Source organism: Buceros rhinoceros, unplaced genomic scaffold, assembly GCF_000710305.1.
Source record: "Buceros rhinoceros silvestris isolate BGI_N320 unplaced genomic scaffold, ASM71030v1 scaffold3030, whole genome shotgun sequence".
Classification (NCBI taxonomy): domain Eukaryota; kingdom Metazoa; phylum Chordata; class Aves; order Bucerotiformes; family Bucerotidae; genus Buceros; species Buceros rhinoceros.
The window spans coordinates 41,412-68,932 of NW_010387719.1; the positions used below are offsets into that span (position 1 = coordinate 41,412).

General features: G+C 41.6%; 1 protein-coding gene across 1 annotated transcript in view; it reads left to right on the plus strand.

Moving 5' to 3' along the window:
- The window catches only part of LOC104489158 (arf-GAP with GTPase, ANK repeat and PH domain-containing protein 1), a gene marked incomplete at both ends in the record, with an annotated part of 91,874 nt that overhangs the window by 30,788 nt on the left and 33,565 nt on the right, over nucleotides 1–27,521 (plus strand). Inside the window, 3 exons of the mRNA XM_010131322.1 lie at nucleotides 5,460–5,587; nucleotides 15,661–15,816; nucleotides 20,662–20,754. Of these exons, the coding sequence (XP_010129624.1) occupies nucleotides 5,460–5,587; nucleotides 15,661–15,816; nucleotides 20,662–20,754 (377 nt within the window). The remainder of the gene's footprint in view (nucleotides 1–5,459; nucleotides 5,588–15,660; nucleotides 15,817–20,661; nucleotides 20,755–27,521) is intronic.

Below are 27,521 nucleotides of genomic sequence, written 5' to 3' on the forward strand. Positions count from 1 at the left end.
TTCCTGCTTCAGCTGAAAGCTGTTTTCTGTCTGTCAGTAAGTGGAAGAAAATTACTGCAGGTTTTGACTGAAGCTGGTGTTTCCCCATACTCAGACCTACAGTGTAGATAAATGGTCTTATACATGGTTTTGTGAGACACGAATTTTGATTTAAATTAGTGGTAATTTGAGAAGACTTTGCATCCCGAAAATAAGCAATATTCTTGTAATGGTGATAACTGAGAGGAGAAATATTGCCAGGTGTATTGTATGCCTGGAGTCTTCCCTTTGATTATTTCAGGTGTTGGTAAAAATGGTTAAAATGTTGGTAAAAAAAAAAAAAACCCAAACAAAAAAACCCGAAACAAAACCCCACAACGGAAGGGGGCAGCAGTAACTCCATTCACTGCCTTTTGGGAAAGAGAGCAGCAATCAGATTGTTGATACCTCTGGACGTTTTCCAGGATCCGTCATAAAACCAGGGAGCGATCAAGTCTTGGGCTAGACGAGGTTTCCCTAAATGCATCTATTGTGCGATGCGGCGGCGGTACCTTTGTGGTTTCAGTTTTCAGAGGTGTGAAGCTACATGAGACAGTCTTACCTTGCGTCTTGAACTTCTTGTAAGGAGTGTTTTCCCCCCAGGTCTCTGCCTTTCTTGTCCTTATACTTGAATGAAGCTGCGCTAATGAGATTTTAGAGACCCGGCTGCCCCTGCCAAAGCAGCCTCACACTGCACAAGGAGTTGACATGTGAACAGCCCTTTGAACCCAGGAAAGACAACTCTGTCAGAGCAGTTACTCTGGCAACAGTATTTCTAATGGTGATTAGCTCCGAAACGGAGCACAAAGAGGAGTCGGTTCATTATGGAGGTGCAGCTCTGGGTTTCGGGGAGAGGATATGACCTGCTATTCCTCCCGCGACTGAATTTAGGCCTCTGACAGTCAGCCCCACGCTGTCAAGAGCTTTGTTTGGTGAAAATTAGCGTACTGGCAACTTTTTTCCATGTGCAAATGGAAACGGTGGTGGTTTGCATGCAGATCTGCTGAGCTGGAGTGCGGAAACTGTGCTTTACAGCTCAGAGCCTGCTAGACCGCCCAGCTTTCCTGCTCAGCGCCTGGTGTTTCCCAGAAACGATGTGGTGAGAAGTTAGCAGGGGATGCTTACGAATGAGTGGTTTGACTAACAAAAAGTAGGGTTTGAGATGAAAGTGGCAGGGGGTGGGAAGGTTAATTTTGTTTTGGTGAGCTAGGTCAGGCATAGAAGAAGAGGCATTCAAGTCAAGAGCTTTTTCTCCAAACTTGGACATTTTATTCATCTTGCAGACCGGGAATTTCGCATGCTTTTAATTAACAAGGCCTTGAAACAAAATACAACTTGTAGTCATTCTGGCTTGTGAAATTAAGGTAAAAAAAAAAAAAAAGCATCAGTCTTCCCCAAAGACCAAATATTTGCTAAGCATCAATTCTCCTGGTTAATAATTCTAAATATCCTTGGCATGTTCCTGTTTATTTGCAGAAGAGTTCTTGACTTTGCAAATAGATTTTGTTTAGCTTTGCATGCTGCAGATAGATGGCTTACAGTAAACACCTCCCTGAAACCAGTAGCTTAATTGAGTATATAGCAGTGGAGAGAATGCAACTGATCTTTAAAAACGGCTGAAATGCTTGTTGCTGTCTTGATTATTTCTGATAGCTGCCACACAGAATAAGAAACAGATCTTAGCAAGTATATTAACAAGAAATTTGGAAGCACTGAATCATCTTTGGGATGAGGTGGAACCTGAAAGCTCAGGAGAAAAACTGTTACTGCTTTCTTGCATTCTCTATTCGCTTTATAGAACAACAAACGTTTGTTTTGATTGCGTGGCTTCCTCTCGACTGACATTTCAATTACAGGCCCTTCAATATGAAGCTGAAGATTCTGACTCTGAGCAGCCTTAAATTGGTTAGCAAAGTAAGTGCACTCGTTGGCTTTCATTAGCAGCAAGCAGATGGTTACGTACAGCCACAGCTTATATCCCAGCAATATTTATTGCTGTAGCTTTTTTGGGACAGCTGCCTGAACTGTATCAGTGATGTTGGCACTGCCTTTTGGGAGGGGAAAAAAAAAATCGTGTTTTTAGGTATGTTTTGATATATTCTGACACAGTTGCTCATAAATCCAGTGAGAACTTGTATGTAGTTGTAGCTGTGGAAACAAAATGCGTTGCTTTAAGGAATTTTTTTCCTACCGCTGCTAAGCAGCTGTTGAATGACCACTTGGAGTCCTAACAAAGATGTGATAACAGAAATGGGTTTGGGGCTGAACAAGCAATATAGCATGGCTGTTCTCTGGATCTGCTGTTAGTTCTTATAATTATGGTGTATTTCTCTCTTGCTCCACAACCATTTAACTGTGGGGTTTTTTTCCTCCCTAACTACCGTGTCTGAAGATGTCAGCAGCAGGAGCTGGCAGATCTGTGGGGTTTTCAGTGCCAGCCATTTTAAGTTTTGTGTATTTCCTGGCTTTCTTCTCTGGAATAGAAGATGTAGAAAATGTGGATTTGCAGCAGCACTGCTGAGGAGATGTGTGCTGAACCCCTTTTATTGACTTCTGATGGGCAAGATTTAGGTTTCATCTCTTCTCTCAAGGTAGCTTTAGAAAGAGCACAGTAGGTCTTTTGACAGTCCAGCGATTGCCCCGCAGATGATCAGTCACGTCTTTCATATGTCACAAACTTTGAAGGGTCAGGGTACTCCTTTCGGTACTTCTGAAGCTTGTATCACCATCATATCCAAGGGCAAGTAGCCCTGAGCACTTGAATATTGAATGCAGTCTAATTATGGAGTGACAGCTACAGGACTGCAGTGAAAGAAGCAAAAACTGTTTGGTGTCTCAAAGGAGAGCAGGTTGCCTAATGAAGAGAGGGGAGAGGCAGGAGGAATTGTGCTCTGCCAGGGGATACTAGACTTGTTGCCGAAATGGAGGGGGAATTGGGAAGGTTTGGCAGCTCAGAAGGGGATTTCCATTAGGGGGCACAACGTTTTTCTAGCGGAGGGAAGAGCTAAGGAATTTGAGGCTAAGAACAGTCTGTTCTAGAATTTGTAGCACAATTTAAGTAACATTAGATCTTCTGCGGCAATTCTGCCATTTTTACAGTGCATGGGATAAACCACCCTTTGTGCTGCTCTGTGTAAGGTTTAGTTTCCCACTGCTTTGTGGATTACTCGTCACATTTCCAGAGTAACAATTTGTGTGGGAGGGTTTCTTCGTAAAACTTAGTTATTTTTTTTAGTGTCTGCTTTTGCCATATGTAGTGAGCATTCAGGTTGTGCATTTGAGTAGGCGTGTTCAGACTATCTGGGTTGGTTTTTTTCCCTTGTGCCTTTCTAGAGCAGTAATTCGGCAAAGCTGTGTTGTGTGGTGCTACAGACACACCTTTATGCACATTGAAGGATAGAGGTAAATATTTTCCTTGACTAATGACCTCTCCCATATGAGAGAGGAAGCTTTTGCTGAGAAGGTAGTTTTCATTCATGTGTGGTTTTAGTTCAGTTTTGGTCTTAATTTAGGTCTTCACCGCATATGATGAAGACAAATCCATGTGCATATGTTAAAATCTGACCTTTGGTTTGCTCTCTGCATTCACTAATGTGTTTTAAAATATTTTAATATATGGCTTTCCAGGCTCCAGATCAATAAACCAATGGGTCTGAAATGACAGAGTGCTACGATATTCCTCTGTAATTTAAACATGATTAGCTGATGAAGGTTATGATCAATATGCCAGGCAAAGATAAATTAATTGATATCATCCTTTCAGGATGATAAGAGGCCTATTGGAGGTGGGATGTAACTAATGAAGCTGCTTCTTCATATTTATGAGCCATTTTTTATACAATGTATTTTCACTAAATCATGGTTGTGCCATCATTCATTTACATGAAAAACATAAGCCACAGACCAGTTTATTACTAAAATTGCATTTGAGAAGGAATCGTGGACTTACACTGCTAAACAATACCTCTGCCAGCGGTATAAGGTACTGAGGAAAAATAATCTGGGGATTTACATAAATATAATGTTATGTTTTCTGAACAGGACAGATTGAATGCTGTTAGTTTAATTACAGAAAGTTTCTGTGTGACTTTTTAAATAGATGCCAGCAATGGTTGCTGTTCTGCCTCACTGGCCGGTTTTCCTGGAGGCTGTGCAAGTGATCACAGGCTCCTTTGCACGAGTTTCACAAAGTCCTTCACGTAAAGATTACTACATGCAACAAAGCTTAATTTAGTTAGCAATATTTTTGATTAGTTGCTACACTCATCTGCTTCTGAAGACTGCAACATTGATGACTTTTTAATTCGTCACACAGAAGGTAGGCAACAAATGTAAAGGATTTTATTTTGAAGTATTTATGACCTAAGAAGAGCTCTTTCCAAAGGCCTTAGCTGAAGAGCAGAATGAACTGAAATTCCAGTGTATCACAGAACGAATTTCTGAAGGTTTACTTTTTTAAATTGAGAAGTGATACAAGAGACATTTCAGATCAGCTCCATGTCTATTTTTTATTACGAGTCTGCTAAGCTGTGTATAGAGATGTTAATAGCTCTGATCTCTGTCTCCATTTGATAAATGCGTATTTTTCTTTACACATTGAAAAAAATTTCTTAATAATTTGCAAAATAAATTGGGCATTTTTCCAGCTGTGCTAGTGCTGCTAAGTAATAAAAGCTAAAAATAGAAATCGTGCTGCTTCCCCTAATGCATTTGACCGGGATGGGATGTGTGGCACCACTCATGCAGGTATTGCATGTCAGGGACTCTATATCGGGTTTATTATTCTGATTATCGCTTGTTTCAAATGCTTTAATCTCATGGTTTCCAAAACTGACTCTCCTGATGGGGTGGCTGGTGATTAAAAAAAGCCCACCTTGTTCCTCAGCATCAGCCAGCTCTCATCTTCTTGTAAACCAAACCAACGTGGACTGGGAGTGACAGCTTTCCTCATCAACCATCGTTCTGAGGAGTGGGACACCTTGTAGGTTCATACTAGTGAATAGCACTGAGATGCATGAACTAGATTGTTAGTCCAGTGTTGTTCATACTAGTCTCCTATCTGCAAGGAGAACATCCCCAAGAATAGTGGAAAATATGAGCTGCCATGAGCTTTATTAGTGTTGTATCATAAGCATGGAGTGGACTTGTTATAGCGTTCCTGACGCTGCTTTCTGTAGCTTGCACCCCGCCTTTTCCCCTTCTCCTTGGATGTCGCTAGTGTTCACCTGGTGGAGTGAGATTTCTGTGGAGAACAGAGCTGAAGTCTCATGTGGAGCATGTTGTGGAAAACCAGCATCTGTCATCTGAACTGGGTGTTTTACAATCGACTGGGGGGGCAGGGAAAACCCTGTTGTGTGTGTTGCGTGTTCTACGTCTTTTCAACAGACTGTTTTCCAGCGTGCACTGTAGCTTACCTGCTCGTATGTTTTCTTTGTCTTTAGTTGCTCAGAAGATCGTTGCAACAAGGAAGAAGCAACAGCTCTCAATTGGACCCTGCAAATCTCTGCCAAACTCTCCAAGCCACTCCTCTGTCTGTTCTGCCCAGGTTTCTGCCGTACATATCAGCCAGGTACGGACTATAACGAATGCTTGCTTGAAAAAGGAACTGATCAGTTGCTTTTCATCTAACCTTTTTAATGCCAGTGCTTTTTTTACTGCTTGATTATTAGTTGGCATTTTTTGAAAGTATCAGTGGTCTGTAGTATGAAGCAGTATTTTTCTTTTTAATTGGGTTGACCTTGTTTTAAGAAACTGCTGCAGTAAAATAGTTTGGCCTTAGAGCTGTCTTTGATCATACTGATTTATGCCCCGCATCCTGCTGTTCTGAGTAGGCCAGCTGTTAAAATAGCAGGATTTGTGGTGCTGCGTGCTGAAATTACCTCACTGTGGTTTTGGTGGTTGTTCTCGTTCAGTTGTGTGCTGAGCGATAATATCCAGCGTAGCTCAGGGGTGTTGCTCACTAGGATTTTACATTTGTGACACTGTGCACAGCTGTGATTGCCTGCCTCTGTTACGCTCAGTGGAAATGATTCCCCCTTGAATGACATAGTGATATATGTTGCTATTGACTTGTAGTATAAAGTACAAGTACATATAAAAACAAAGCAAAATGCTGCCTTAATTTATGGCAGGAAAGTCTAGTGGCCTTGTTGGTATTTTTTGGTAACATACGGTTACTACCAAAATTTTCTAACTTGCACAATTTTTACCCATGTACTTTAATACACCCTTTTGTATCTTCTCGGTGATACTCTTCCTCCGCACATTAGTTTTTGAGTTTGAAGTGATAATCCCTGCGTACATTGACAGTTAGGGTGCGTTTAAGCTCTCTGGTTCAGATCTAAGATCTTTGCAGCCGGGCAGGTTGTGTTCCTGCTGTGCTCTCTCGCTCTCGGCAGGTGGATGTATATCCCTTACAGTCTGCGGCCAGAGCTTTGGCCTGGTTTCCGGAGTGCCACTGTAGCATCTGTAATGGCTGATATCCGCCTGCTCTCCTGCATGTTTTTCCATCTGAACTCAGTAACGTGCCAATAATGTCTTCTCAGGTTAAGCTGCCATTTTAAGCTACCCGTGTGAGGTTTTGTCTTATCTGTGGACCTTTCTGCCACACTGAATGCATCTGATTTTTCACAAAAGGCAGTATAGCAAAGAAGCGTTCTTTCTTTGGGGAAAGGGTTTTGATGACTTTGGTTTTTTTGTTTGTTTGTTTTTTTTAATTGGACGTGTTACTGTCTTCTGAAAACATTCTGGTCAGATTTATACCATGAGATTGAAGTCTCTAGTTCTTCTGTGGTCATAGCGACTGGTCTCCTGTATCCTAGTGGAAACTTCCACCACTGGATTCACTCTATAAAGATGCAGATGGTAGTTTGGTCTTAGAGTTCTTCACTGTGAAATGTTCTGCCTTGAGCTGGGTCCAGATATGGCCCTCAGAATGTGACTCTTACTTCTGGTAAATCCAGAAGAGTTTGCTGAAGTTCAGACCCCCTCTTTCTAAAGCAGAGGCTAAGATGCATGATGCTTCTTCAGAAGAGTCACCTTCTAGTGAAGTAGAAGTTCCTCATGTGGAAGAGACTCTCCCCTTTCTTGTCATATGTGACATTGACTGTTTCCTCAGCCACTTGCTCTCTGATCAGTTACCACAAGTGCTTGGAACTAACCCTCTATGTGAAATGCTTTCTTCTCAGGCAGTTGTGTATATTCATACTGTAGAGGCTATCTGAGACCTATCCTATCCAGTGGTGAAAGAGGAAACGTGCTGTGACAGAAAGGTGGAGAAAAATGGCACCACTTCCAGTACTGGGCTTACTCTTGGATACAAGCATGACCTAGTTTACTCAGTCTGCTGATGAATATATAGTTTTTCAAGAATAAGGAGGATAGGTGATGCTTTGTACAACCCAGTCTTAGCCAGCTGCACCTCTATGTTCTGCATTGTTGTTCTACGGTTGCAGTCACACTTCTTGTGAAGGAACCCAAACAATTCCGTGAAGCTTGTTTGATGAACAACACTGAATATGTAGGTCCTCCCCAGTTTCCTGCCCAAGTCTAGTTTGGAAGCCAACAGCAAATACTAAAATCTAGACAAGTGCTTCACTTGCACAGCAAACATCTTGCCAGTGATATGGACTGTTTGGGAAAATCAAGACAAGATAACTTTTGTGCTAAGGATGCCTACAAGCTGTTTCAATAAAAATGGAATAATGTCCTTTGCCAGCTAGCATAATTATCTAACAGGGCAATTGCAACACAAGTCAAAGATGTCTGTCTTCTGAGACTGATGTCATGCCTAAAAGTACAGGTCATAAACTTGTTTCATGTCTTATCGCCTTTGTGCTACACTTAAAGGCAGTATGACCTTGTTTAAAGAAAGGAAGCTGAATCCTTATCCTAGACTTAAAAGAACTTTGCAACTGCAATTCCAAGTTTAAGATGATCTGGGGGAAGATCTACCATCTCTGATCTTGGCTGGAAGACTGGCTGATGTCTTGCCCTTTAGAACATCTCTTTTGACGTAATATTTCACTGAAGATGAATCTCCATGAAACTAAAACATTATCATTACAGTGCCCTGCCACTTGCATTCTCCACAGGAGCGAAGGCCTTCAGAAGTAGTGGTTACACAGATCGCTTCAGATAAAGCGAGATATTTTGCCTTCTCTGGTTGGATCACTCTGGTGATCTAACTCCTGCAAATACTCCAGAGGACTCTGCAGTCAAGAGCTTAGGCTTTAGAGAAAGGAAAAAAGGGAAGAGAAAGAGAAAGTGTCGCATTACCAGTCTAATCCTTAGTGCGTACCTTGGGGGAAATTCTAGAGCTTAATACCTGCAAGGGCTTCTCTATACAGTAGTTCCAGTTTTCAAACACTGAAAGACTTGTTTGGTTGCATATTTATACTCATGTCTGAGGTGGTGAACCCCAGGGTAACATCCCCTTCCAGAAACTGCTCTCAGATATGTCTGCACCCATGCAGTTACATATTTCCATACATGTCAGTCCAGGCGAGGGTTTTACCTTCCGCAGCCACAGTACTTCATATGCATAGGGTAGCAGAGAATACATGCAAAGAATTTTATTCTCTAATCCAAGGATATCATTCATGGTTCGTGACAGAGAGAACTATTGTATACTCTGTCAGCAAGAAGAATGATGCAATATTGCTTATATTCTGCTAGGAAACTATTAATCTGTCTCATGCATTGAGAAGTACTTTAGTCAGCAGCTCGCCTTACTGTTTTTCCGAACACTTCAGGAGGTTGACTGAGCTATTTTGAGAGGAAGAAGTGTTGTTCAGTGTATTGAAGGCCACAGGGCATGCCAGGATAGGTATTCTTTTCTTTGGCCATCAGCAAGACATACACTGGGAGAGTACAGACCAGTCTCTTCAGCATCTGGTGTCCTCCCCATCTATCCCACCTTTCACTTCATCCCCACTCCTTGCCAGTCTAGGCATGATATGCTTGTTAGAGCATGATACGCATGTTAGAACCTGCAAAATCTTACTTTGAAATAGCGTGAGTTCCCCTTAAATCACAGAACTATGCAAGCATTCCTTTTCCCTAATTCATTCCTGTGCTGAAGGAATTGCTTGTCCTTTCCACCTGACATATCAGGAAGACATTTTTAAGATGCTAACTTACAAAAATAGTGCTGATATCCAACAGTCCCAAAGAGCTCTTTTCTATGCCCGGACCCTGAAAGTGGAGAGCATCTTGTTCAAAAAAACATGAATGCCACCTTTGGTCCTCGGTGCGTTCACCTGAGCTCAAGACCCAGCAGAAATCTGCGTGAAGTAGCCCTGCTCTGGGTGACCTGGTGGGTAGTTACCTAGAGCTGTGCCTCATTTTAAGTTTCCACTTAAACTTCTGTTCTACCACTTGTTGGTAAAAAGAGCTGAAAATCCCATGGCATGACACCTGTAGTTGCTGTCTGAGTGAAGGACTTTGGCTTTGGGCCCTTTTTCAGGCAAATTGATGATGTGGAGATTCTGGCTAGGAGTCACCAGCAGTGTGAGCTTACTGGTGGACGAAGTTATGAAGGTAAAAATGGGAAGATACTTACCAGTGACTAAACTGCCTTGAAATCTGTAGTCTGACTGTATTTTCCCAAGTGCTGTCTTTCCTGGAATTGAGCTGCTTATATTCTGCTGTGAGAAGGGAATGAAATAACCCCATGTTAGCATGTGTCTGCCTGTGGTACATGTATTTTGCTGTGACAGAGAGGGGCCTCAAACACCCCACCTTCCATGCCCTGAGTTTAAAAATAGTACTAAAGTAGTGAGTGCTACTGTGTAAAGTCACCCAAAATCGTTATACATGGGGACTGCAGTGCAGAGAAATGTGTTTACAGGTCAGGTGTCACTCTCCCAGGATATTTGCGTTATACCTGAGGAAGGTATAGAGCTAAGCACGTTTTACTCAACTGCAGCTCTCAGGTGTGGTTGGCACAAAGCTTGCTCCCTACCACCTGCTGCAAATCTGTAAAGATGCATTATTTATGCTTGTGCTATGCTGCCATAAAGTTTTTACTACAACATGATTGTCTAAATATGTAAATTAAACCATTAAAAGTGAAATGCAGTCAGCTTAATCATCCATTATATTCCTCTATATGAGACCGGGTTATGGATAAGCACTTAATAGTAGGGTACAATTATCTTATTTATAGTGGGGGTCATTTGGGATGAAATATTCTGTTGTAATTTTGGAGGCACTTGGATAAAGAAGAGACTAAGATTGCTTAACTAGCTTTTCCTTCTGCTTCTTCATGAAATTGCAAAATGAAAACTAAGAGAGAAGTGAAAACAGTATTTAATACCATTGCAACAATCATCATCCAAACAGTTATGTTCTTGTGGTTTTGTTAAGCCAACTTTTTGCTTTCTAAGATCTCTTAAACTTCAGGCTCAGACGATGTTCTCTTCGATTTTCCAGCTCATAGTGCACTTGCTGTCACTGTGTTACTGAAGCCTATTGTCACATTTGGTTACTCACATGTTACTAGCGATTTCACTGAGATGGCTGCTTTGAATGTGTGAGCTTAGCTGGTCCTCAGAAGCTGTCTTCAGATTCTCTTGATGCTCTTTGGTCTCTCTGGTAGGACGGATCTGCTCTTTCCTCTACCATGCTGTTACAGTGAGAAAAGGCAAAAGCTCCTGAGATGAACAAGCTCTAGTATGTCCCAACGATGAGGTTAAACTGCTAAATAGGGGGAAATAATACAGTTATTACAAGACAAGTTTGCCTTACTGTGGAGGGCTGGAATCTGCAGAGTCGTTTGTCTGGACCTAGGTTTAAAATCTGCTGCCAAATTTGTATGGGACAGCAGCATGCTTGAAGCTTTCTCACTTTTGCTGAGGCAACGACTGAACAGTTTCCTCCTTGATCTGGCTTTGGATGTGTAGCTGTGTCTCACCAAAATCCCTTGAATAAATTGGATTTCCACCTGTAGTGCTTTCAGATGCGAGACTGAGATAGCATGGCTTACAAAATCATACACAGGTGAGCAAAGAAAAATGTATTCCAACTGAAGAATTTTCCACGAGGCTTCTGTGTTTCAATAGAAAGACACTTTTCTGTGCTTTCCCCAAGAACAGAAGGTGCAGACACCAAATGCATTCTGTCCTAGGGTCTGTAATCTGTACTTTTGATCAAGGCTTACTTTATTTCAACTGCTCCCAGGCTCCCTGAAGCTCTGGCAATCTCTTGCCTGTTTCAGAAGTAGGAGCTGCTGCCTTCGTTGTCTCCTCACGCAGTGGTTAGAGATGATTTTTCTGGATGGCGTCCTGGTATATCTAGAGAGCGGGGAAAAAAAACCCATTGATTCCATTTTATTGGGTTACTCGTCAAGAAGAAAAATGTCTATATATTCTTCCTATGCTCTCATTGAGTGGTTTGGGCTGATGTTTGTACTACGTAAGCTTCATGAATTATTTGGCAATATGAAATAATTTATAAAAGGTGAATATTTTGCCACTGTCGTATAAGTGGCCATTCAGGAACATGCCCATTGCAAATATGAGGGTGAGTCCAACAGTTTCTTAATGCACGTCACTGCTGAGCTCCTGTCATGCCAGGCAAATTACTCAACAGTTTGTTTACTAAGGAAATGTGAAATATGTTAAAGCTTTGAAAATGTGGGATTTGACTTGATTCAAGCCTTTTTCTGTACAGAACTGTGGACATTGTACACAGAGTTTGTGGTTTTGTTTTTTATGAGATCTGGCAGGAATCTCTTTACGGGCTTTAATGCTTTCAGGGTCTGCCGTTGAGGTAACTGTATCGAATGGACCTGTTTGGTCAAATTATGCCAGGATCATAGCTTCATCTGCGTGGTTCTTGTCTGGTAGCAGTGTAGTGACAATATTCTGCTAAATTTGCGCTTACTGCCGCTACCTTGAGTTTTTTACAGCATCAGTCTGTCAAAGTGAGAACCCTGTATAGGTGCTAAAGATACATGTTACTGTAAATGGAGTGTTGGCCATTCATACAGGGTGTGTTCCAGAAATAACATATCCCTGAAATGAAGGACTTCCAGGGCAATCTCTAATGCGATGCTGAACTTTATTGACCACCATCAAGCTGTGTATCTGCCTAGCCGGAAGGAAAGACAAGGTTGAATTGTGTACGTATGTTAAAGATGTCCCTGCTCGCTGCAGGGGTACTTGTTCTAGATGACCTTCAGAGGTCCCTTCCAGCCCAAACTGTTCTGTGACTCTACGTCCAGAAGCTGAGCACGTTTGAGACTGAGTATGCTGCCTTAATGAGGACGGGAAAATCTGCTACCTGAGAAAGCCAAACAGGGATGTATCCATGTAAATGGTTCTACTGAGGCTAATAGTTTCCCTACTAGAGTCATTTGGTTGACCTCTGTCCCTATTGCCATGACTGTGGTTAGAGCAGTGACTCAGAAATGGCCCTTTATGCTGATGTCTCAGGTGTGTCCAAGTCTTGAGAGCAGCTTAGTGTAAAACGTGATTGAAAAGGTACCATTAAGCTGTGTAATGTCCCAGTGGGTATTAGAGTACTTATTTGATGGGTTTTGACTGCCACAAGTTTGACCATTTTGACGACAGTCAGCAAAGTGATTTTGTATTAGATACGTGTTAGAATACATGTGCTGTAAGGAAGAGTGTTCTTCAGATTCACTGGCTTGATCTTTATGACTTAGGACAAACAGTAAGTTCTGTGAATTATAGTTATTGCCATTTGTCCTAAATTCTCAACCTCACTCCAACGAACTTGTTATGAAATGCTTACATATTGATGGCAGGAAACCGCTCTCCGCAATCTTACTATGGCGAAGTCCCTGGACTTCTATTTGGTGCAAGCCAACAACCCAAGAGAGTCCGCTTGCCACCTTTTGTTTCCTTCAACAGTGCTTTGGGTTCAGATATTATCAAGAATATGGTGCCAAGTGCTTGTCTGGTTGCATTTTTCATTGCTCCTGTCTGTGCAGGCTGTTAGCTGAATGTCTGAGCGTTCTTGTCAAACCCATTCTCTCTGAGGTGTTGCAGAGCAGCCCCATAGTTTTATCTGTTTGCTAATTATTGCTACCCTCAGTAGCAGCTGGAGCGTGTTCAGTATCGGTAGCTGTGCTTTTATTCTGTGGAGACCTTCAAGTCTCCTGCTTTTAAGTCTTTTATTAAAATAGATAATTATTTTTTCCCAGCCAGTGGATTTGACATGGCTTGTTTTGAAACCACCTCAGAATGTTATTTACGAAGTTGGAAATCCAGTGGGGTTTGTATGTGCGAAGAGAAGCAGCGCATACAGGTCTTTCTTTACAGAAGCTGTCTGTACAGGAACGCTTGCCTTTGGGGACTAGAGTGCCCAACATCTATGTGTTTCCCTTTTTTCTGGAAAATAAATTGCTTAGAAATCTAGAGATGGTGTCTCACTGCAGGAAGTACAAAATGATGCTGTAAGGTGACAGAAGATTTAAAAGGTAAAATTTTAGGGAATGCTTCATGTGCTCTGTCTGGGAAACAGGCACTTAAGGTGGAAATCCATTAATTGTATATAAAAAAAAAAGGTGGTGATGCCTACTTACCAAGTTGATCAATATTATGAAACAAAACATAGCTGCATCCTTTTCAACAGCTCGTGGTTCAAATCCTGTCATCAGTGTTCAACAGCTGAATCCTTCCTTCTTCCTTTTTCTTCTCCTTTCTGTGGAAGAGGCTTATTCTAAGTATTTTGAGGCATAACCCTGTTGTGATCTTTCCTTTCTCTACCATCTTCATCGCTCATTGTTACATTTTTTTGCCTCGGATGAGCCTTGCAGCTGCATAGTTCTGATCTTAAATGTGGTCAGTGCCTTTCACCATTACTAGTTGTTCCCTTAGATTTCCTTCTCCCTCATACTCCTAGCCCCAGTTCGATTCAGTCATGGCAGAGTGGGCAAGTAGATCTTTACCGCTCTAGTCTGAATGCTTTATATATATAGTTTGGTGGTTTCCTTTCTGGGTTTTTTTTTTACACAAAGAGGGGTACTTTCTCCATCAAAAAACTCCTTTATTGTCGGTCCTGTTCTGTCACACAAAACTGAGCTGAGGAACATGTTGTTATTTACAGAGAAACAGTGACTTTCAGAAGTGGTCCTCCTGGATTTATGTCTGCATTGATTGGCCCTTCAATCCAAGCATGAACTGCGTGTCATGCCTCTTCTTTTCTATCCTTTGCTTCCTGAATTTAAAAAAAAAAAAGCAGTTTTTTGAAAAGCTGGAAGAATCAGAAAAGTACTTGAAATCATTAAAAGAAATTTCAACTGGATGATGTAAAGGATCATCTCCTACTTGGTTCTCCTTCAGAAGTTTCATCTTAGCTGCTTGCAAGTTGGGATCCTGGTCCATGCGCTGACCTCCAGGGAGTGTGTGAAAAGTCCCACTATGCTGCTGGCACCTCCCCTGTACGGCAGCTTTGTGCATGTGCAAGACCAGTCACTAGTGCAGAAGCAACACTCAGGAGTAGACATTGGCACCGGAGTGCCTACTTTTCATTTCGAGCATCTTCACTTGGTGAATTCCTACCTACAGCAGTTGAGATGAGATCAAGTAACGGAATAAGCGTCATTGGAGAATCTTTCTCCTCAGGCATCCTGGAAATACCCTCTTAACCTTGTTTCCTCACTTCTTTTAGGAAACTTGACTGCTTTAAAGATGTCTTTTCACCCTTTGTGTGCATCAGACCTTTATTTCCCCCCTCACAAGTAATTGTCCAGACTCTTCACCCACTCATGCTCTTCTGGTGAGCTTTTCGTCAACAGCCTGTCAAATTTTTCACCTTGCCCTGCCCCAGGCTCCCATCAGCACACAGAGTATATCCTCAAAGAGTATACTTGTATCTGATAGGAAAAATCCTGTCCTTCTGTCTGTCCAGACTACATCCACATCCTTTTTAGTGATGTTTTTAGTACTCATTTGTGTTATGTGTAATAATAAAAGGAAAAAAAAAGAGAAAAAAACTCAAGACTTTGTTCTTAATCACCTCTTGGTCCTTTCTGTCCATTCTCTTCACCTTCCTCACATTAGTAACTTGTTACCTCAATTCATTAAATGTTTTATAGGCTAACTGACTGCTTTACTTCATTCAAGACTATAGTGTAACTTCACATTTTTGCCTACTTTTAATAAATTGGAATGTCTTCATCTAAAGTTTTTTGTCTCTGTACCAATGGCTTCAGCAAATGTGGTGGGAACTGTCTTCTCATTGTAGCAGCTATTTTGCAAAGTTTAATTATTTTAATTTTCTTGATCAGCTCTCAGTGAACTACTGTTTAAGTCCAGCCATGCAGTTCTGTGGCACTAGTTATTTTGTCCGAGATTGGAGGCAGAATTTGGTGTAGCAATTTTGAAGTAGACAGTTTACAGACTCTCTCCAATGTTTCACTTACTCGTACACTAGTAAAACAAATGAAATTGTTTATAAACATTTAGGGTTATGTTGTGTAGAGTGAAAATGTGCCTGAACTATCTACATTTTCAAAAATTAATGGCAGGGGAAATATTTAAGGGCTTGGAATAGAAATGCGTGGAAAATCGGCAGTAGGGCAGTCCCGCTGTGTTCATGAGCCTAGGCTGCTGGATTGTGATTTCTTGAAAGCAGTGTATCACTGTTTAAAACTAACTTTAATCCTTGCAGACCAGTAATGGAGGAGGGAGTTTAAGTGATTATTCCTCCTCTGTCCCATCAACTCCAAGCACCAGCCAGAAGGAGCTACGGATTGATGTTCCTCCCACTGCCAACACACCAACTCCTGTCCGTAAACAGTCCAAACGCCGATCCAACCTCTTCACGGTGAGTGAGCCAAGGAAGAGCCTGTCGCTGTGTTTTACGTAGCGCTCTGTGGTGATGGCCTGAACTTCAACCCTGTTGAGCTGAGCGGGTCTAATGTAGGCAGGAGTGTTGAGATGGGTCTGTAGGCTTGAAAACTAAAACATCTTAGAATTACCATGGGGCGGTTCTGTGTGTGAACTTCAATAGAAACTAAATACAGTGAAGTTATCCTGTTGGGAACTGCAGTGACATGAGTGAATTCACAGTGGAATTCTGGAACCTTTGTCCAGCTTCAATTTTCAGACTCCCTGGTTTGACAGTAATCAAACAGAAAGCTGGGCCTCTACACCCCAATCCTACCCTTACGCTGAATAATGCTGCTGACTCGAGGCTGCCTGGTGAGGTCTCCTGTTGTTGTAGAGAGGTCTCGGGGTTTACTATGGGAGTACTGGTACTGCAGAATAACTATCCCATACGGTAGAGTCTTAACTCACTTTTCTTTTCCAGAGTCAAGAGACATGATGGAGATTAAAATTACTTCTTTTTTTTTCTTCCCAAACTATCTGGGTTTTACTTCACTGAGAGGCAAAAAAAAAAAAAAGTACTGAATAGAAAGCTTGACTGGTCCAATATGATAGGTGTTTGTTATGCACAAGTAGTTTGGGAGATGATAATGAAGCCTTGAGTCATGATTTCCTTAATTTAGAAGTCTTGTTGAAAGCTTTGGGATTGTGGTATTTGTGTAATTGTGGTTTTGTAAGCAGCTTTCTGACACTTATCACAAACACAGGATCTCCGTGGCTCATATGCGAGTCCCTTGGTGATTGCAGCTACACGGTAGATGTGTTGAGAAAGCCATGACTTCCCTATCATCATAAAGAGTTTTTATATTTTATTCTAAAGGTGACATAATTTTCACTTCCCAAAACGAGATCACTTCTTGGTCATATCCAGGGAACTGCATACAAAACCGGTGAAACCTTCTCCTTGGACTCTAAACAAAACCTGACCTCATGGCCTTTAGCAAGTGGAAAGTTTTGTCATCGTTCATGCGCTGAGTGACAGTGCAGTCCCAGGACTTGTATTTCCTGTCTCCTTCCTGTTAGTGACATTTAGATTTAAAATTAGATATTCAAACTCCTACAAAGGAATGAAAATAATGCATTTGTGTTGAGGTGCAAACCGATAAATCGTGCAGAAATGAGTGGTATGTGAAAAAGTGTCCAATACTGACGCTGATATTTTATAGCGATCGTGTGGATTTCCTCCTTTCGGTGGGAAGGCTCACTGCAGTTCGGGTGTTCTCCGAGTTACCAACCCCACTAGATGTCAGTGTCAGCCTAGGAACTGCCAGCACAGAAACAACTCTGGAAACAGAGCTGGGATGCTACAGCATTCCCTCAAAAGCGCTCCCTGACCATTTGTGGTCTGAAGGATGTATAAATGCTGTAAGGGCTGTATAGATGCTGCTGACATTTGGGAAACTGGGGGTGTTTCAAGTTCGAGTAAGTGTAAATATGAGGAAGTGAATAGAGAAAAATACACCGGTCTACGATTGCAGAAGAGGTTTGAGAGGAAGGTTAAGTCAGGTGCATTCACTGTAAACAACTAGGCTAAAGCCTAGGTTTGTGATAATTAATGGCATAGGAGAGCGTGTAGGTAGTTGTCTTAATGTCTGATAACTGGGGGGAAAATTGGAGGGAGGGAAGATGACAAATCCTATGAAAGAAAAATAATAATTTGGCTTTTCAGAATTAGTTCTGCTTTTTAAGGTCTGGTCATACTGACAGTTGTGTAATGAGTTACCCTGTAATCCAGGTCCCGAAGAATTTAACACGGACCCTGCTGTAACCCAGGCTTCATGCCGTATCAGCCGAGTGAAATCTGGAATTGTTTAACTGAATAGACAAATGACCAGTATTTTCTGTCTAGTAATGAACAGAGTGTAATCAAAACATTTTACTGTTCAGCTCTGAGATCTTGCTGTGCTTCTTTCCCTTCCTGTTACTCGCTAATGCCTGTATTACTTACAGAATCAAATATATTTGTTTAATTGCAACTTAGCCCGTGTTAGCACAGGTAATACGTTCAGTTTCCTACATTAAGATCTTTTAGTGATGGAAGAAAATTGGGTTAAGTAGAAAACAGATGCGATTTTTCTTGAATCAGTTACATCTTTTGCGTTGAGAATTTCAAGCATGTTTAAGTGCATTAAATGCAGTTATCCAATCTTTTTTCCTCTGAGTATTAGTATTTGCTGTAAAGCTGTAGTTACAATAGCTGACTTACTGCTTAGGTGATAAAATAGATCAAATGTTACAGAAGAGTAAATGTCCTTTGTTTGGGCAGTGTGTTAACAGGACAACTAAATAATAGCATGCAGTGCCAGTGGGAATTTAAGATGCAGGGAAGGTCCACTTCAGCGAAGAACTGCTTGTACCTGCGTCTCCAGTCCCACAGGGGGTGAATAAACCTCTGGTGCAGTAAGACGCATCTCCTTGCCCACATTCAACATTATTACCTACCTTACATCTTCGCAGAATTGCAAGCAAGACTTTTCAGAGTTCAGATGCACTCTCTGCCTCAGTGTCTGCTATCAGAGATCAGTGTTCTTCCTTTGGGGCTCTCTGGACTGCTGATACTGCGTTCTGGTTGTGCCCAAACTCGGGTGCTTGTATCCCGCTGGGACTAAATCTTTTTTCTCAGACCTAACCTGGGTAAGGTTATATGTTGACGTAAGTCTGTGTGTGCCTCCCAGTGCCAAGGGGAAGTGAGCCCGATGAGATTCATGCAGCTATTTTAGTTTCTTTGGACTTCTTCTGGTTTGCTTGAATGAAGTTTTAAATAGAATCACTTAATGTGTGGATGTGACATCAGAAACAGTCCTAGCAAACAGTGATCCGGTCTGGTTTAGAGTCTGGTTTTTTACGCTATAGGATGTAAGATGCATTGCGTGTGTCATAGGTAGAAAAGCAGAAAAGATCAGAATATCTCTCTGTTTAACAACATGATTTGTCTTATAAACAGCGGAGCCTGCTAAGATTCTCCCTTTGAACATCTCATGTATTCTGTGATTACAAGCATCTAGAACAGAATTTGCCCAACGGAAATTTCTACATTTCTATACTTGAAGCATTTGACAGTATTTTACATATCGATATTTCCATGCTATGTGCAATGTATTCCTTCCAGATGCAGTTACTTTTATGGGATGGGAAACGTGATGATTTAAAAACAAAATGAAAAAACGGTGCGTAGATATTCAGCTTGCTTTTCAGAGGCAGGATCCTTTCTTTTTAAAAAGTCAGATAAAAAAAGAAACATTCAAGTTGACAACTTCCCTCCCCAGGATTTGGCTACCTTCACTGAGTTTCTTTAAAATGTCATTTACGGGCGCTTTGCGCCATTGAAGCATTGTTTTGCCTTGTATTCTTGGGAAGTGGCACTTTCAGATTCAGAAATCTGTTTTGAAGGACGAGGAACAATAGTTTTCCTGAACACTGGATTTTATCCCTCCCACTTGTTTTGCTTTCTTTCATTTATGCTTTGTTTAATTCCCCAGCACGTCATTCCATTGCCCCGAACCATAGTAACTGGGGATAGGAGCCCGTTCCCGGCAGCGCAGGGAAGGCAGCACGGGATCCCTGCTGGGTAAATGTGTTGCTTAGAATGGTGTTACTTGAAGTCCTCCTCCGTGGGTTTTCTCTCTCCTCTCTCACCCGAAGGCAACTGCTTTGGGGATTTTTTTTTTTCTTCCTTCCACCACTACATGTAATACGGAAAAGGGCTATTAGCTAACCACGATCCAAATTGTTCTCCTAATTTCAGTGGCTTTCAAACGTCTCTCTTCTGCTGAAAATGAAAAGCTGGATTTTGTGTTGCTCCAGTTTTCATTAACTTCCCATTGTGGTACTGGACATCACAAATGTATTTGTTTCATATATCATCTCAGATTTGAAAAGCACATGAAAATGTTTTCCCATTTTCAATATTGTGTGAGTAATGTTCCTATTGAAAAGTAATGGAGTGAAGTTGTCACTTGTCAGTTCAGTTATTAAGGAGGATGACTCTTGGGTCTTCTTTTTGTAATAAAATAAATCTGTCACAGTCGTTATGCTCGTGCATTCTTTCACAATAATGGACTGGAATCTGAATAACTTCTTAAAATTCCTGTATGACTTTATAAAGTCAGAAAGTGAGCGCTGTGAGCTTACTCCTACACCACTTCCAGCATTACAGAAAACCAACATCAGGCAATTCAGGTTTTAACGTTAGTTAAATTTTAACATTGGTTAAATTATCCTCATGCTGATTTTTCTTCATTGCATCCAGAGAACTTTTTTCAGCATCGGTTGCTACCTTTTCTTGCAATACCAACTTTCTCACCAAAAGTAGGAAAAAAAAAAAGTAAAAATCAAGGTGATCAAAACCAGCATCATAAATTCACATTTCGATGTAGTTGATAACACTTCTAAAACCTGCACAGATGTAAGTTAAACGTATGCGTGTACACATGAAATTTTTTTATGGGAAGCTGGAACCTTCATTCCTCTTTGGAGCTGCTATTGGAGACTTCAGAAACATGTCCTCTCATCTGCTGGGTCTTCAGGCAGTAAAACTAACCCTTTAAACCCAAACGCCATTTCAAACAAGTGGATGGTTGATAATGAGAGGAGAAATTTTAGTAGTCAGATTTTGGGACAGTTGTGTATTCTTGCAGGTTCTAATCCTCACCCTTTGAGTCTGTATTTATGTGTCAAAATATTTTTTTAATTGCTTTAAAAAAGAATTTTTTTTTTTTTAAAGCATCCTCTGTGTGAACTGCTACATTTAATGGAGCACAAACTTTCTTTTTTTGCTCTGCAGTCTCGGAAAGGGAGTGACCCAGACAAAGAGAAGAAGGTCCTGGAGAGCAGAACAGATAGCATTGGAAGCGGTCGCGCAATCCCAATTAAACAGGTAATGCCGAAATTCTTTCTTTTTGAGGTTTTTTTTTTTGCTTTCCGTAGTTGGAGACACACCTCGGGTCTTAAGCACTCTGATGACCGCCCATGCACCAAGACGCATTTGATGTGCTCTGGTGATGAATGTGGAAGTCACTCACTTGACATCAATTAGGAGAGGTTCCTATGTGTATTAAAATAGGATCATTAGAATAAGAAGAGGGAAAATGTGACAACAGGCCTAATGAAGTGCAGTCTGCCGGCCTGCATATGGAGCGGGTTTCTAGGCTGTGCTGGCTTCAAAGCTGCCTTTGTCGAGGGGGCTTTGATTGGGCCGTGTGCTGCCAGTCGGCAGGGTAAATCAGATCGCGCTACAAGAGCCCCTTGTGATCGCAGAAATGGCCTGATGTGGCCCTAATTTGCGGCTGCAGACGGACATCTGAACACAGTTTCAGGCGGGATCGTAACGACGAGGCAATTAGTTGTGATAATCAGCGCCGGTGTGTCAGCTGCACGCTCTTGTTTGTAATTTGCTAATGAAGGAATTGTAACTTTGATTAGGTTCGGTTTCATTTAGACCTTATTATATAAGAGAACGTTTACAGCTGTAATGCGTGGCCTTAATTAAACTTCCTCATTACACAACAGGACTTGAATTCAAGGATTTGTTTGGGTCTGTTTTACTAGCCTAGATGCACTTTCATTAGCCCGGAAACTTGATGCTAAATTGTAGCCGAGAACGCTCCTTTGAAAGGCAAAAGCAATGTCGGCATCTGATGCGAAGTGCTTGGGTGAAATGAGACCATTTACTTTCTCAGATGGAATGACACTGGATTCACGCAGTTGAGAACACCACGCTCACCATTTGTACAGGATGCTTTACAGATAGTTTCTGCAATAGTGTTTGCAGTATTTACTTCCGTGTGAGTTACTTTTTGCTGGAGACAGCAGCAGTGCCGAGGGAAGGGCACCTATTTTCCTCCCCCGCAGTTGTTTCCAGTTTCTTTTGGGGGCTTTCCTACCCTCAGAGGGTCACTTGCCTCTTCTGAATGATTCTGTGATTCTAATCTTTCTTCAGTTCATGCTTCACCTTGCCAGGTATCCCAGGGTCTCCTGTTTGGCGCTGGGTTCACGTACTTTGTCGGGATGTGGGTTTTTTCCTTTTTAGAAGGAAGAGGGGGATGATTTTGTACCCTTAATGATTTCTTAAAGGCAGTTTAAAAGACCTTTTGGGACCCTCAGGCAGCAAAAGTGCTGTGGTGTCTGTAAATCTCTAGTAGACAAATTTTAATCAAACACACTGCAATTCAGAAGAGCAGTTTGAAACCAGATCAGCTCAGTACTTGGCTCCACGTTCAGGGGAGGAGATTCCAGGCATTTAAAACAAGCTACGGGGTTTTTTTCTACAGCTTTTGTATGGTACGAGATGGGTTAGACCGGCTGGAATTCTTTTGGGTAATGCTAATTAAACAGAAGTGTCTGCAAATGCAGCTGAGAATGAAAACTGAGAAATATATTTTTCAATGTTTATTCAAGGCATAAGTACTGTTCATTTCTAAAACGCTGCTGTATGGAATTAATTTGCTATAAAATGCACTTGTAGGAAGAGAATTTTAAGATAAGCATTTGAGATGCAATTGTGCTATCCCGTGTTGTAATGAAATAAATATCCTCTACAGTCTCCCAAACTTCTGTATTGAAAATTTCTCCCTGAAACCCCTAATTGTATACTGAGCGTGGCCAGTCTTTCAGGAATGTCTGTTTTTTGTTATTGATCCCAATGATGGTAATTTAATTTTGTCACGTACGAGCAATTCTCAGCAAGTATTTGCGCAGGTCTGTAGTCAGCAGATCGGTCCTATTCATCGGCGTTTCAGAAGGGTGCTGGAAGAAGGGAGGTTGAATGGTATGCGGTGCTGTAGGATGGTTGCTCTCGGGGGTGTTTCACTTCATATGTCAAGAGAATGGGTATGGGAGCTCATAGGGGTTTTTTATGTTATGGATAGACAGTCTTCAGGAAGGTGTAGGAGACCAGCACCACCTAACCATTGAAGCAAAAAAAAAGATGGAGTAGGAAAAGATACTTTTATATTAAAAATTGATATACCAGGTATATCCATACTGCCAATGTTTCATTACTGTTTAAAAACATGCATTAGTCTGAAGTGGTCTTTGATGACAAATGACACCATTTCAAGCAGAAATGGCTCCTGCAGTTTGACCAGGGAGCAGCCTTTTGTCTACCCACTACTTAGAGGCCCTATCGGAGGTGGCACACGTTGCTGATAAGACTGTGCTCTTGATGGGCTCTACAGGTGCCAAATACTGGCATGTTTCTCTGAGACAGTAGGAATTCCTGCTAGAAAAGATGGTGTCTCTTTTATGCATTAATAAAACAGAGAGATGTGAAAAGGAACTTCTTGACCTAAAGATGTCTTTGGGAATCTTCAAAAGCATGTAGTGACCAGGACTTTCTCAAATCTGTTGTCAGTACTTTGTTTTATTCTCTGTGGGTTCCTACTCTGTGTATGGCAGCAACACTTGATGAGGGCTGGTGCATGACAGAACTCTTCACTATTCAGTTGTTGAAATCAATGGCTTGGTTGTCCGGTATATTTTGTGGTGAGTTGTTCTTATCTACCCAGAGTCTCCCAAAAATCCCAACTTAGAAAAACAAAACGAGCAAAAACCCTCCCAAAACAAGTTACATGGAGATTGGAAATGTGCTGGTTTTGAGGAAAAAATGAAATCTCTTTCAACATTAGTGGGGCACATGAAAGGGGGAAGGAGGAACTGATATTATTCAAGAATATTTATATGGTGAGGAGAGCACAAAATAAATGTATGGGGGAAAAAAAGAAAGCTGCTCTCTGGGAAGTGTGGAAAATGTGTTGACGAGGAGTTTGTAATTCATCTCCACTACAGGGCTTTTTTCATAGATCAGGTCTTTGTCGCAGCTCTTGAATCAACATAGCTATGGATGATGTCTGGCATCCAAGTGATGCTTTGGTGTGTTCGGAGACAGTTTAAACGGGTAGAGGAGTGGGGTTTTTGAAGGGGTGTTTCATTTCTGCCCTGGTTTCTCTCTAAATACATATACACATCCTGTGAAATGTGCTTCAATAAAGAGTTGCTTATAATTCTGTATTACAGCCTTTCTGGGACCCAGCTACTGACCTGCACAGGTTTTTGGGCAAAAGAAAGCCAGGAGTTGCAACCTGCTCCTGAATTCCTGTTCTCAGTTCCTGAGGGTTTGGGGAGCTCAGAAAAACTGGAAATGGCATTTTTCCTTCCAAGGAAACACCTTGCTCCTTCAGGGCTTTTTCCTTAACTTAGAGCATCCTGGTCAAAAGGAGTTAATGTTCTTACTCATTCTGTCCTTCTTAAATGTTAAAAATCACTTTTAACCGCTATGTTAAATACATGTTTATTGGTCTAAGCTATATAAAATTGTTCTGACGGACCTTCTTTTTCCCATCAGCAACCCGAAATGTAGGCAATGAAAAGCAGATGTGGTTTTAAAACCTGTCTGCTAACTTCTGCCAAAATACTCCAAGGTGGGTGAAATTTTGGGAAGGCTAATTCCTCGAGGAGGCAGAAGCAGCCTCTGCATACATAGTGGTGCCAGCGTGCTTTAAATCCTGTGCTTTTAGCATCCTTTGAGGACTGCAAATACCAGAATTTTTCCAAAACAAAAAGAAATCTCACTTTTGTGCTATTTAAATATTTCCCTTTAATGAAATGGAGTCAGAAAACATCTGGAGCAGTATTAGTCCAAAGTTACCATTTGTCGAAAGTTCTGTACCTCTGAGAAAGAGGTGCTTAAACTAAAAATATTTAAGCTCCCTTCTGTAGCATTGCTAATACTACCCTTAAAGGAAACGTAGGGGTGACTGGCTTACGCTGTTCAAAACCGTTCATTCTGAACTCGAAGACTTGTTCCTGGCAGCCCGAATAAGTGTTTTGAAGCACATATTAGGCTGTACAGGTCCCAGTGACAGAGTTTCCAGGATGGGGGTGTTTTGTAGCATTTTGGGAAGATTATTTTGTTTTCTGGTGTTTTCTGGTCTTGCTAGATCTTTATCAGTAGGGCATATTCAAATAAAAAAAAGCACAACAAGAAAAATAAAAGCAAGCAGCTCAGCTCAGCGGTGAGGGGGCTTGTCATGTATTAATTTTTCATTGCTGTGGAGAATTGTACATACATAATCACTTGATTGCAGTGGGAGTTAGCGAGCTCCTATGGTGTCATTTGCATAAATCTTGTTAAGTCAATGGCAGTTAATGAAGTACAAATGAGCCTGGAGAAGGTGACATGCAAATCGTGGGTGGCAGATGGGAGGTCTGGTTTTGGGATGGCAGCTGTGTGCTCTTTCTTTTTTTATTTTTTTCCTCTTTCCTGCCCCCATCCCCTCCAGATTAGAGTGTAAATAAATACGAAAGAGCTGGCCTTGACTTCCTGCTTTCAGACCTTATTCTATTTGCCGTTGCACTTAATCACAGATGCTCATATTATTATATAGTCCAACTATATAACCTTGACTGTTCTTTTCCCCTAAACTGGTCAAAACAGATTCTGGCAGGTTGCCTCAACCCTTGGCATACCCTGGGAGCTGCTGCATCTCTTGTGCTCCCAAATTCCTGCATTGTTTAGAGATAGCAAACTGGAGGTCTGGATGAAAAATAAATGTTCTAATGGTTAACGTTACGCTGATGACATGGTGAAAAATTTGCCATCCATGACTCGCAAAGGTGAACTTCAGAATCCATTCGCTTCTCTCAGTCTGCAAATGGCTGTATTAATAGAGAAAGTCAAGTATCTTATTCGGGCTTTACTTTTAGGTGATATTTCAAATGACCTTCTTTGCCTACCAGCTTGGCGTACTTAAGTACATTAAAGTAATCTTAATGAAATCAGGTATTTTTTGGGTCAAGGCTAAGGTAGGGGCTTTGTCACCAAGCGGGGAGGGGGGAGGAATCACTGATTTGCTTTTCATGAAGAAGAGTTTGGTTCCTGGCTGCACAAGTTTCAGTTTTGCCTGAAGATGAGTATGAACAAAACTGGAATTCTACAACGGATCTCTGAATTTTTTAAAAGATAGCATTAAACTTGGCACAGATAGCTATTTGGAAATGCTTTCAACAAATGTCAAACTTTGCATGGAAAAAGTGTCACGTTAGTTAAGTAGCTTCAGAAATCTTTGAGAAGTTGTGTGGCAACTTACGATCCCTTATCAGCAATTTTTTTTTAAGTAACTGAGATCAAGTTGTGGGGTCCTAAGAATTTCCTGCTTACTTTTTTTTTGTTTCAAACTTGGCCACCGCATTGTGAGTTTTCAGTCCTTTCCCAAGTGCCTTAGCCTTAGAAGAACGTAACTGAAGCAATTTGTCAAAAATCTTCCTATTTGGGGAAAAATCTGTGCTGGTAAACCTGAGCAGCACGCCTCTTTCAGCCCGACCAAGCAAATGCTTTGCACTGGCCTTCTGTGCCGCAGAGGGTGAGGAGGAGAGCCTGAAGGTGACGCAGGAGTTTCTGGTGCCATCCGGTTTCCTTCCTTCCTTCAGCATCTCCAAGCTTAGGCTGTCCATTTGCTTTTCTTCCCTTATTTCTGATCACTGAATTTCCAAAGTTGTATTTTTGTAACCTTTTAACCCAAATAGGTGGAACTGTAACACATTTATTCCCCATCGGTCTGCATAGCTTAACTTCAAAGAAAAAAAAAAGGTTTTTAAAGCTTAATTTGGGTTTTAGTATCTTGGTCCTTCCTATGGAGCCAGAAGGAATATCGTACCTGAAATCTGGTTTCCCCTAAAGTACCCAGGGCTGTCTGTACAGCTGTTAAACCATTTCAGCGCGTACAACAACGTCTTGGAAATAGATTTTGAAAAGAGATCGCCTGCCACGTCTAGTCAGTCACACTGATGTCCTTAGCCGTCCTCGCGAGCAGAAGAGCACTGTAGTGCTTCAGGCAAGTGTCAGACCCAAGACCCACCGCCATCATAAACAACAAGTGCTTTTTGTGGCAGGTTTCCTCAATGTAAATGTTTACTTTGAGTCTACCAAAAGAGAGAACAAATAAGCAACCATCTTAGCATCTATTCTTACTTAATTCATATGACTTGACAGGGCAGAGGAAAGTGGTATAGCGCAAACAGGATGGACGCACGATGCTACAGCTAGTGTGTTAGCAGGTCCTGTGATCCATTGCTGAGCGCTAGAGCTTGTCCTACGGCTTCTCTCTTCTGTCTGCATTCAAAATCAGGTTATGTTTTGAAATAAAAATGGCTAATGCATGTAATGACCAAAAGCATTTCAAAAGGTAGATGGCAGCAAACATCTTATGAGGAGCAGCTGAGGGAACTGGGGGTGTTCAGCCTAGAGAAAAGGAGGCTCAGAGGAGAACCTCTCGCCCTCAAAAACTCCCTGAAAGGAGGTGAGGAGAGGTAGGGGTCAGTCTCTTCTCCCAAGTAACAAGTGACGGGACAAGGGGAAACAGCCTCAGGTTGCACCAGGGGAGGTTTAGGTGGATATTAGGAAAAAATTCATCCCCAAAAGGGTTGTCAGTTCCTGCCCCAGGCTGCCCACAGTGCAGTGGTGGAGTCCACATGCCTGGAGGGGTTTAAAAGTCGTGGTGCTGAGGGATGTGATTTACTGGTGACTTGGCAGTACTGGGTGAGTGGTTGGACTTGATCTTAAAGGTCTTTTCCAACCTAGATGATTCTAAAATTCTATCTGGAGGGTGCACACAACTCTAGAGTTTACTTGCCGACATTATACGTGTG